Source organism: Daucus carota, chromosome 4, assembly GCF_001625215.2.
Source record: "Daucus carota subsp. sativus chromosome 4, DH1 v3.0, whole genome shotgun sequence".
Lineage (NCBI taxonomy): Eukaryota > Viridiplantae > Streptophyta > Magnoliopsida > Apiales > Apiaceae > Daucus > Daucus carota.
Genome location: NC_030384.2, coordinates 49470500 through 49482523, shown reverse-complemented (window position 1 = coordinate 49482523; position 12024 = coordinate 49470500). Strand labels below are relative to the sequence as shown.

General features: G+C 34.8%; 2 protein-coding genes across 2 annotated transcripts; both read left to right on the top strand.

The window, feature by feature from the left end:
* The first annotated feature begins 1318 nt into the window (after window positions 1-1318).
* On the top strand, window positions 1319-3509 carry LOC108216895 (GDSL esterase/lipase At2g04570). The gene is made up of 3 exons (XM_017389754.2): window positions 1319-1741; window positions 1995-2484; window positions 3130-3509. Exons 1-3 carry the CDS (start codon window positions 1364-1366, stop codon window positions 3321-3323), a joined length of 1062 nt encoding a protein of 353 aa, XP_017245243.1. The 5' UTR covers window positions 1319-1363; the 3' UTR covers window positions 3324-3509.
* Window positions 3510-4941: 1432 nt separating this feature from the next.
* On the top strand, window positions 4942-11702 carry LOC108219197 (centromere/kinetochore protein zw10 homolog). The gene is made up of 14 exons (XM_017392511.2): window positions 4942-5596; window positions 6099-6236; window positions 6476-6649; window positions 7778-7939; window positions 8132-8365; window positions 8438-8584; window positions 8996-9088; window positions 9279-9374; window positions 10277-10405; window positions 10501-10578; window positions 10679-10834; window positions 10908-11058; window positions 11157-11239; window positions 11364-11702. The coding sequence occupies exons 1-14, from the start codon at window positions 5033-5035 to the stop codon at window positions 11448-11450; spliced, it is 2292 nt and encodes a 763-aa protein (XP_017248000.1). The 5' UTR covers window positions 4942-5032; the 3' UTR covers window positions 11451-11702.
* The last annotated feature ends 322 nt before the right edge of the window (window positions 11703-12024 follow it).

Genomic DNA, 12024 nt, shown 5'->3' with positions numbered 1-12024 from the left:
CGATATGCACCTTAATTATCATCTTCATGGATCCATATTACTATGGAGCATGGACCATGTCTTTTTGGCCCATTTCGTTTTTCTAACTACCTCAAACAAGAAGTCACAAAAAGTGTTGCCAGTCGTGTGTGGTTCAGAAGACTTATTTCACGGGGCTCTCTGGCTTGTTTTATTCCCAACATTGTTAAGAACATAGATCCTGTTATACTATGTTGTTCCACTTCAAATGTCCTAATCTGCACAGTTAATACTATGTGCTAATTAGCTCCCGTTTTGTGTGTGTTTCATACTTTTGTTCTACCATATATCAAGCTGAAAAGGAATATTAAGACACCGTCACACCAAATAATCGGTTTGATGATTAGTTGATAGTTCAGTGATGTGCTACCTTTTGCTCCATCCGAGAAGTTTTAATGGTTCAAAATACTCAAACCCAATCCCGACCAGTATTACTCACAGATATCCCGAACCCAACCTACTTATAACAATTGATTAATAATTATATCTTTTTAAAATAATAAATAAATAAGTGTTATTTCAATCATAATAAATTAATTTTATTATATCGAAGGAAAAATATTTATTAAATTTAATAATAGATAATACAAAAATACTATATATAATATTTTTGTAGCATATATACATAATTTTGGATAACCCGAATTCGACTCGAAACTTTTTTACCCGATTTTTCACGTTGATTTTGGATTAATTCGAACCCAAAAACCTCCTACCCAAATTCGTATTTTATGGTCGAATTCTTGTCAAGACATCGGGATATCGCCACCACCCCGGCTGATATTTAATATTTACTGAAATGAAAGCTCTTAAATCATATTTCAACCCATTGTCTTTCACATTCCTGGTTCCGTGCTCAGTCTCCTGTACTAGCCTACAAATTAAGCATATAATTATCCAAGATGTAGCAAGCCCTTGGAATAGTAAAGAATCACCTAACTTGAAGTTTAGGCCGCTGAATCAATCACTATTCAGGTAAAAGATCGTGAGAGCTTGTTAGCAAAGTAAGAACAGAGCACAGAAAACTATATTCAACTACCAAAACACAAAAGCATCATCGATTAGTTGCTACTCTTAAAAGATTGTAGCAAGGGGTATTAATTTCTCAAAGGCATGCACGTTCATAATGTAATGCACCACTCAGTAGACAGTCGAGCTAGCTAACCATATCTTAAACTATTGTCACCAGCACAAGCACTGGATTTTGGTTGCTATTTATTAGAACTCCCCACAAACAATTATTATTACGTACTAACAAATTAATTTTATCAGACTTAATAGTATCTATATATATGTGCAGAGCCAGTTTGCGAACATAGTTTCGTGGTTCATCCTTAAGAAGAAAATGGTATTCATACATAGAACATGGGTGCTTATGATATTAGCTGAATTTGTTATAATGCTAATGAGTAGAACTACTGAAGCCAAAGTTCCTGCAGTTATAGTATTCGGGGACTCATCCGTTGATGCTGGAAACAACAATCAGATTCCCACAGTTGCGAGAAGCAATTTTGTGCCTTATGGCCGCGACTTCCCTGGTGGAGTACCAACAGGGAGATTCTCAAATGGCAGGGTTCCGACTGATTTCATCTCTGAAGCTTTCGGCCTCAGGCCAATTGTGCCCGCGTACCTTGATCCTATGTACAATATATCGGATTTTGCTGTTGGAGTCACTTTTGCTTCTGCAGGAAGTGGTTATGACAATGCAACTTCTGATGTCCTGGTAAGCTCCTCATGCATGTTATAAATATCGATATTTTTTTGCCCAGTCATAGTAAATGCACATACTAAAACAGGGGCGGATCTAGTAAGAGGCACGGGGACACGTGTCCTCCTGCAATTTTGTTTGGCATTTTTTCACCATTCTAAATTATGAAAATGCCCCCACAAATCTAAAAATAGATAGATATTTTCTGAAAATTTACTTGGTGACCCTCCGAGGATCAGCCCCTGTACTAAAGCACTATTTTCCGCAGTCTGTGATTTCTTTGTCTAGGGAACTTGACTACTACAAGGAGTACCAGAGGAAACTGAAGGCCTATCTCGGTGAAGCCAAGGCAAAGATAGTAATAAAAGAAGCATTGTACCTGATGAGCTTAGGCACAAACGATTTCCTGGAGAACTACTACACAATGCCTGACCGGAGAAATCAATTCACTGTGGATCAATATCAGGTATTTCTAATTGGAATCGCTAGAAAATTCGTTACAGACCTGTACAAGCTGGGAGCTCGTAAAGTATCAGTCGGAGGTCTACCCCCAATGGGATGCATGCCACTAGAAAGAACAACAAATCTGTTTAATGGATATGAATGCATGGAGGAATACAACATGGTGGCTTTAAGTTTCAACAATAAGTTGAGTGGTCTGGTGAATAGGCTGAACAAGGAACTTAAAGGGATCCAAGTGGTGTTTTCAAATCCTTATCAAGTTTTCCTCGGATTGCTTAAGAAACCTTCCTCATATGGTAAACACTCCATTCTTTGCTCATTTGATCACTAATAATTTTTGTTCTGTTTTTTTGCTCGGCGGTAATAACAGAGAAAGTTTATTAAAACGGTGAATATAAACATTATTAGCTGATTATAAAGCTCCGAGGTCTAGTCATTTGATCAACGTCCATGCAGAGAAATGGTCCCCTTAACGTTAATGTAAAGTTGGCACACTCTCATGTAGAATACAGGATACAGCAATCATGGCCTTTTCATTTAACGTAACCACTCTGAATGAATGTGGCCGTGCAGGAAGCCAGGAATGACTTGTGATTTATTAGCTCAAACATTATTAAGATTAGCCGCCCCCAGCCAACCACATTTGATAATACACACACATCTCTCTCCCTCTCTCTTTCCCTCTCCCTCCCCCCCCCCCCCCCCCCCCCTCTCTCTCTCTCTCGATCTCTCCCTGTCTCTCTCATCTCTCTCTCTCCCCTCCTCCCTAGCTCTCTCTCTTCCTCCCTCTCTCTGTCTCTCTCTCTCTCTCCCTCTCTCCCCCCCCCCCCCCCTCTCTGGCTCTCTCAAATATCTCTCACACACACAGTGACACAGTACTTATAACAACTGCATGTGGAGGCCTGACAAAATACGCTATCATGTTGACACAAATATTACAGGTTTTGTAGAAGCCGAGACAGCATGTTGTGCCACAGGAATGTTTGAGATGGGATACGCATGTTCGAGACTCAGAGCACTATCGTGTGAAGATGCGGACAAATATATCTTCTGGGATGCCTTTCACCCTACTCAAAGAACAAGCCGCATCATCTCCGATCATCTCGTTAAGACCGTTCTCCACAAGTTTCTTTAGAACTCACCATGCATAGTATTTATTGATTTACCATTTTTCCGGGCCCAAAGTACCAGCTGCGGCTTGTCTGATTTTCAATGATTTTGTCAATGTATTTTCCATTATCTTCTTCATTTTGTCTAGTATTGTGTGACGAATTTCGGTGTACTTAATTTACAAGGGATAATATGTTATATTCCTAAATAATCTGCCTCTCCGCTTTATTTCCCTGTAATACCTTATTTCCTACACCAATAAGGTAGGGACACCGCAGTCTTGAGCGAAAATAAAATGACCTTATGTGCAATTTAATTCCTGACACAGCAGTTTTCTAATTTTTTTAATCTTCAAGAGAAATTTATAACCGCTTAATAATCAATGTTCTAAAAATTCGTGATTTAAAATATTAATTCTCGATTAATCTTCTGTAATGTTGCCGACCGATTCGATTTTTGAAATTCGATTATAAGAAAAAGTTTTTTTGATCTAAATATATATATAATAATTTATCAAAATTAAAATACTATATCTTTAAATATGAACAATTATAAAATTTATGATAGAGTAAATATATATTTGTTACTAAATAATTAATATAAAAATAATTAAATATTAAATAATATCTTAGTATTATAAAAATATCTGATTTTCACGCCGATTAATATTTCCGATTAATCGTTATTCCTAAATCGATAGCTTAGTCAGTCCACAGGACTGACTATGACACTTATAAGTTGCGAGGGATTCTGTTATATTTAGTTCGGGGAGAATTGATTGTATGTTTATTTCACAAATATTTAGTTAGGGGAAGAATTGATTATATACTGTATTTAGTTTGAGGGAAAATTGATTATATATTTATTTCATAAATAGGACGATTTTTTCTATACATCACATCGGAATGACTAATAAGTAATAACCACATTTGAAATTTGAGTATAAATTCGAAAAAACGGTCCAAATTCTTAACATTATTTCACTTATAATAGAATCAAATATATTGATCATTTGATTAACTTTATTTTTTAATTTATATTTTTAAAAAAATGCATACACTATTTGTGGACAAAATTTCTTTCAAATTTAAAGATTTATGTATATATAAATATACGTGTGTGTTCTAAAAGTCGGTGATTAATCACCGATTAATCCTTATTTCGTAGCTCGCCGAACTGATTAAATCTCCGATTAATCACCGATCAATCCGATTAATCTCTGATCAATTTAATTAATCCCCGATTAATCCTTGTTCCGTAATTTCACCGATTAAGTACGATTCCCGCTTTTTACAACACTTATTATATATATATATATATATATGTATATATATATATATATAATTTTTAGATATAAATATTAAGGAGGTGATTTTTATTTATTATTTAGCAAAAAGTTAAGAATTTCTTTTTTTTCCTGATAAGCACAACAAGAAATTTCCTTATCTTTTCAATTCTTTTTATAAACTCTTATTTTAAAAAAATAAAATTAGTCAAATAGCCATATAAAATTATATCTACTATGAATCAACAACCATATGATTATATATTTGTTTATTTTATTTATATATATGTTGCATGTTTGCTTATTATTGAATTATTATCTTTTCAGAATAATTATTTAGTCTTGCCCTAAATAAATAATTACTTTCACTCCTCTTATTATAATTTTCACTTCATCACAACTCCCTTGCGAAGTAGCCTCAGCCGTACGCTACCGCGTCGCCGGCGAGAATGGACGCTCCGTTCAAGTCAATCGACGTCCGAGATCTCCTCCCCTCTCACGATCTCGACGACTCATCTCCTCTCTCCGCGCCCGATCTCCGTCTCCTAATTGATCATCTCCAAGTCCGATCTCTCCACATCAAGTCCAAAGTCCAGAAATACATCCTTTCTCACCGCTCCGACTTTCTCGCGCTCTTCTCCCAGTGCTCCGCCGCTTTTTCCGGCGCCGAGCACCTCACCGGCGAGGTCTCCGATCTTATCGGACTGATTTCGGAGTCTCCGATTGATGTGGAGATTAAGGATGTGGTTGATCAAGTGAGTGAGAAGCGGAGGGAGGTGAGAGAGAAGAGGAAGGTGTTGGAGCTGGTGAGTGTGGTTGTGGAGGTGACTGAGAAGTTGAGGTTTGTTAAGGAGGAGATGCGTGGAGGGAGAGTTGTCGAGGCTGCAGAGGCGGTGAGGGAGTTAGAGAAGGCCTTAGGGATACGAGATGGAGATGGCGAGGCGGAAGGAGAGGAGGGAGAGCCTGTGGTTTACGGATTGTTGAGGAGTGAGTGGATGGATTGCTTTCAGGAGGTTTGTGCCATTTTTTATCAGAAACTACGTTGATAATGTCGATAATGTAGTTGTGATTTTGATAATTTGTGAAGTAATGCTGTTTTGGTAGAATTTGTGAAATGACAATTGCTTTGATTTAGTGGAATAATTAGACATATTTTCGCGTTTTAGATAATTTATTATTTGGATTTTAGTAACAAACTAGCGATACCTGATTGATTAGGTGTGATTATGTTTACAATGATATATTTGCCTTATTATGTACTGTGAGTTTCTGGTTTTGTTTATTATGTAATTTTGTTTGCAAGTGTAAATGCATTGTGAATTTTGGTAATCTATCAGAATTAGAGCTTGTGATTGTGTGGGTGTTGGTTTACTAAATGTGCTTAGAATTATACTGTTTGATTGCTTCGAGTATTCCTGTGATCATGTTTTACTTGATTTTATTTTGTTTCAGTAATTATATTGTGATTTTGGTTGAGTTTGATTGTTTTTTGAAGAATTGGACATCTGTTTGTAGATACAAGAGATACTTGCAAAGTTTATGGAGACAGCTGTGAGTTTTGACCAGCAAAATAATGCTCTTCGTGTGAAGTATCGCTCCTCTATAAACGAAAACAGCAGTGTTGAGCTCCATACAGTTCTGACGGCAATGGATGTGAGTTTAAGTTACATCTTTATTTTTCTGGTTTTTTTGGACTTTGGGTTGTGAAAAGAATATTGTGATACAATTATTTTTTCTTGTTTCTAGTTCAGTCTAGGACCTATATATGAAGACTTTAAACTCTTTTATATTAAATAACGAAGAGATTTTCTAAAATGAAATTGAGGTTGTGCCCATTAAATAAATAACCTTTTTTTAAATGTCAGTTTATGTAATTCTTTATCTTTCCTCAGGTTGTTGGCGTTATGGATTTTGGACTTGGAAAAATAGCGGACCTTATAATTAAATATGTCATCACTCAGGCTGTGAATCCTGAATCACATATTTCCTTTTCTGAAGAAATAAATCAAGACTCTGGACATATTGATGAGGTGGTTTTGAAGATGATCCCGTCTTTTGACCCTGAGGTAAATATCGTACATGACATGATCATTTTTCTTACTTTTTGTAATTTTGATGCATGTGCTTTCTTCTAGCATTATCAATTTAAATGATGTCATATTGTCATTAGTTGATGCTTTTTTTAAAACTGGTTAAGTGTATTGGGGGAGTGTATTTATATACAGTATATTTATTTTTAGTGTGGAGACATATGATGTGTTGAAGCTGGTAACCTTAAATATGGATATGGATTTGTAAATTTGTACCATCTATATTTTTGTAATGTTATTAATTTGTACCAGATGACTACAACACTAGTACATACAATTCCAAGTGACCAACTTAATGTTTAATCAGGTTTGGTGCAGAAGTGTGCCCTAACATGTGTTAATTGTGAACTAGCTAAAAATTAATGAATCATTTCTTTCTTATAGCACCCTTCACTCGGAAGGCCTTCTCTTTGTTTCTGGATTTACAAACTGTGTCTCTTATGACTGGGATACATTGGTTGATTGTTTTGCCATAAAATGTTGGATCTGACATGCACAAGTAAATTCTGAATTTTGGTTCCCAATATTGTCATATCATGTTTGGAAAAATGGAAGCGTTGTTTATGATTTGCCTCTCCATTCTTGAAATTCGGATCCAATGCTGTAAACATAATTAAACTTTGTATGCACATCAATCATAAATTTTGTAAAAGCAGCACTGAGACCCCTTTTTAAATCCTACTTAATATGTATCCTGATGAAAAATATTGTATGTTTGGTGAATGCCTGTGCTCTGCAGTTAGTACTACTATAGCAACAACAAAAACACCCAAAAGATTGTATAGTTTGGTAATATCTTTAGCTTCAGGATTATCTAGCTTGTTCCTCCTTAAAGGTATCCAAACACTAACTTTTGGACAAAGAAATTACTGTCATGATTGAGTCAGACACATAATCTAAGTGATTCACATCTTAGTGCTGTCATATTTCTGATGATTTAGTTTACCTATTAATCATATCTTAACAGTGTATTCCTGTACATTCAAGATATAAAGTTACAACTAACTACGAGAATTTGTACCGAGTAAAAGGTTTTTCTGTTTCAAGTGTAGTTTCTTTATATTTCAATCAAAAATTAACTAGCGATACCTATTCTATATGCAGTTAAAAGGCATTGATGGTCAGGCTATCTTTACAGGTAGTGTTCAGGTTGTAAAGTTTATCAGCAACTCCTTTTGCTTTAAAAACAGACATTGGATGCGGTGTTTTGGAAGATTGACTTGGCCAAGGATGTCAGAGTTAATTATATCAAATTTCTTGTCCAAGGTTTGTCTAGAATTTTTTTGCCATTTTTATACTAACTAGAAACATAAATGCTATTGAGATATTTAATTAATATAATCTATTTGTAATGGAAATTACTTTATTAGGTCTCATTTGAACAAGTAATATTTGATCTGTTTATTATTTTAAAAAATAAATGGTCATCCTAACATATATCTTTGTAATCGTTCATAGGTTGTTCCTGATGACCCATCCAAACTTGCAGACTTCCAGAATATCATACAACTCACAACTCAATTTGAGACTGACTTAAAGGATTTAATGTTCATCTCTTCATCTGATAACAAGGACGAAAGATTAAGTGAGTTTGCTGACAATGTTGAGGTTCATTTTGCATCTAGGAAGAAGGTTGAGATCTTAGCTAAAGCTAGAAGCTTACTTCTGCAGTCAGATTTCGTCCTTCCTCCGGTAAGCTTGCTACACTGTACTCTATATTTATAATAAAATGCATTAGTAACTGGAATATTATTTTCTGTACAGGGTTTTACCAGAGAGGCCACTTTATTGAAGAATGAACAAACTGATGAGAATTCCATTCGTTATGCTGATTTGCTTTTCTCGTCAGAGAGGTGCGTTGTATCTGGAGGAGCTGCTAAGCTGATGGCTTTAGTACATCAAACACTTAAGGTGAGCATACGTGTAAAATGTTTTTCTGTAAAGCATTATAAAAAATTATTTTTTAGATGCTGCTTAATAGCTACTACATATTTACATGTCATATTATGTATTGCAACATTGATTTTCAGAAATATAAATACTATATATACAAATTGAACGCCTACATGCAGTTGTATATAATAATCCTTTTGCTGTAATATTTGGCTATGAGTGTATTATCCCTTTCGGTTCTGTAACAAAACTGTACATGTTAACTGTATTAAGCAAATTTGTTGAAATGAACTTTTGCTGCACTCAAGTTCGACTACCGAGTGACGTTATCATCTTTCCACAAATTTTTTTTGTCACTTAACTTTATATAAGCAACCATTTTCCAGTGTTATGCTTTGAATATATATTTTTTAAATAGAAATCTTGCAGGATGTCTGCCTTTCATCCACGAGAGTGGGTTTGGAGTTCTACTATGCTGCTCGGGATGCTTTACTTCTTTATGAGGCTGTTATACCAGCTAAGGTTGGTTCGATACTAGTTTTCACATTTTAATGCAATAAACCACATCATATGTCGTTATTGATCACAAGAGTATTTCTACGTAGAACGTATCTTAGAAATATCTTCATCTGCAGAAGATATTTCATTCACCTAATCGTTTAATGTTTACTTACCATTGCAACCTTAATAATTTATATTTTGCGCTATGAAGCTAGGAAGGCAGCTTGATAGCATCAACCAGGCTGCTGTCCTCATACACAATGACTGTCTTTACTTGTCACGAGAAATTCTTGGACTTGCATACGAGGTATGTATGGCTATGCTCATATATTTAACTTCTGATAGTTTTTCAATCAAAAAATTTCGACATCAATTTTTGCGTCATAATTTATTTTGCATGCTATTAGTCAACATATTGTTAAGATCAATAGGGTGTAAAACTAATATTATAAAGCTGATTAACAGTTGCTGTTACTTTCCAATTAGAAGCACCATTTGACTTTTTGAAGTTAATTATCAAGCTCCTTGAATCAAAAAACAATGTGATGTGACTTGGGAGCATTTATCATGCAATTACTTGTACTTCATAAGTAATGCATTTAAGATTATTTAATAATAATATAGAGTCTTTTAGTTTGTGCATTGACTATAAACAAGCAAGCATGGGCCATTTTTTAAGGTTGTACAAAGCATTCATCACACTGTAAGAAAATTATTACTTCCTAATAAAGTATATGCAATTATGACATGTGTTTACTCATTTTAGTGAACCTCTAGCTTGAATCCCTTTATATCTTGACATACTAGATCTGGAACAAGTGTATAAATTTATGAAATCATTCCAGGGTTCTGTCTTCTGTTGCAAAAATTAGTGACCTCTATGATTGGCTGCCTTTTTATTAAAGAGGAAATCAAGTTAAGAGGGAGGAGTGACAAGGAAGAAGTTTCACTATCTGCCTCAATATTTTACATTCTTAAGAATAAAATTCTGGGAGAAATTGGTGAATAACTCTCCTTTTATGCCCTGAAAAACATATTAGCTATACTGTTCATTCTCTCTTTCTACCTCTTGTTTTATGAAACAGACCTTTAATGTGTATGTCCTAGTACTTTTTAATCTTTTTACAGATGAGGGGTGTTTAATGGACTTTCTTCTGCAATTTATTTGCATGCATCTCTTGCTCATACAAATTAATACTTATGTCTCAGTATCGATCGGGCTTCCCAAGCTTGCTCAAAGAACTCATTGTATTTGTTGATCTGGCCCCAAGATTCCAGCTGATGGCAGAAGATATACTGCATAGACAAGTTGAGCTTGTCATCAAAAACTTAAAAGAGGTACTCATAATAAGCATACGGAACATGATTTTATAAAGTTTTGAACCAGACATTGATGACCATCCATGAAAAATGAAATGTATTGGTTTATTTAGGCTGTTGATGGTGCTGACGGATTTCAAAATACCCACCAAATGAAAGAGTTCGAATCTGCAAAGTTCAGTATAGATCAGGTAGCTTCGAACCTTCGAGCTTGAATGTCATCATATATATATATATATATGTGCACTTATGGCTCATACCCACTGATGAGACTCGTGACCTTTTTTTCAGGTTGTTTTTATTCTTGAAAAAGTACATATAATTTGGGAGCCGCTGCTGCCGTTGACGTATAAGAGGTGCATGGCAATGGTCATGGAGGCAGGTCTTTCAAGAATTACAAAAGACATACTCCTTTTAGATGATATGGCAGCTGAAGAAACTTTACAAGTACATCTGATGAAACTTCTTGCTTGTAGTTGGAAATTATAGTCTTAAGCTAACATTTTTAATATCTTTCCAGCTTCAAAGGCTAATTTACTTACTTCTGGAGAGCCTTTCTTCTTTATTGGAGTCCTTGAATGCTATTACCGATACAAGGAAATTACCAGAAGGCTCAGTGCAATCAATCAATGAGCTTGTTCCTTCTCTACGTAAAATACGAAAACTTGCAGGTATATGCCCTTTTTGTTACCCTGGAAAGTGGAAGGTACATAATTCCTCCACATTACCCAGACAACTAATTTATCATTTCCTTATTACATTCTCATAGAATTACTGGACATGCCTTTGAGATCCATTACATCAGCCTGGGAATGTGGGGAGCTGTTCTTTTGTGGTTTTGTATCATCGGAGGTATAATTGATCCACCTTGTATATTTTACTTTTTTAAGTTGTCTGTGAAGCACCTTATTGCAATTTCCGATATACTCATATTATTATGTCTTCAATGGTACATTCCCATTTAAATCTTGTGCAGGTAATGGATTTCATCAAAGCAATATTCACCGATTCTCCTCTTAGAAAAGACTGCCTATGGAGAATAGAAAGTGCTGATTTTATGTAGTTTGAAGTTGCGAAATTAATTTGTAAGAGTGCAACCAACCAAAGAACATGTTGTAGTTTTAGTGATCAAGCCTTATTGGTTTTGTTTTTACTCGCCGTGTAACATATTATTCTGTATTAGTATTACTAGTAGTAGGGATTTTTTTTTCAGGTGTAACATATTGCCTATACTCGCTTTTGTGCGGAATTTCAAAGATGAAGCAACAAAAAGGGAAACAATTAAATTAATATTATTGTTTGATTATTCATTTAAGTTGGTAATGTCTCTCAATGCCATTTTGTTGGATACTTTGGTGTATTCATTTTATTCATTTAAGTTGGTAATGTCTCTCAATGCCATTTTGTTGGATACTTTGGTGTATTCATTTTCAACTTTCAAGGATAAAAGTACCCTATATATTTGTAGTACTCTCTGGAAGAAGGGATGCAGATCTAATTATGTAAAGAAAAAGTAAGAAAGAGTATCGAAGCATTAAAAAGTAGTTTTAAAAAGTTGATTATCATCAGATTAATCAATCGTTTTTGTAATTTCTCCTAAAAGTAGTTTTAGAAAGTTGATTATTATCAGATTAATC

Coding starts and splice junctions, on each gene's coding strand:
- LOC108216895 (XM_017389754.2), top strand. CDS start 1,364: ATGGTATTCATACATAGAACATGGGTGCTTATGATATTAGCTGAATTT. Junction 1,742..1,994: donor ATGCAACTTCTGATGTCCTG/GTAAGCTCCTCA, acceptor TATTTTCCGCAG/TCTGTGATTTCTTTGTCTAG. Junction 2,485..3,129: donor TAAGAAACCTTCCTCATATG/GTAAACACTCCA, acceptor CAAATATTACAG/GTTTTGTAGAAGCCGAGACA.
- LOC108219197 (XM_017392511.2), top strand. CDS start 5,033: ATGGACGCTCCGTTCAAGTCAATCGACGTCCGAGATCTCCTCCCCTCT. Junction 8,585..8,995: donor TAGTACATCAAACACTTAAG/GTGAGCATACGT, acceptor GAAATCTTGCAG/GATGTCTGCCTTTCATCCAC. Junction 11,240..11,363: donor GTGGTTTTGTATCATCGGAG/GTATAATTGATC, acceptor AATCTTGTGCAG/GTAATGGATTTCATCAAAGC.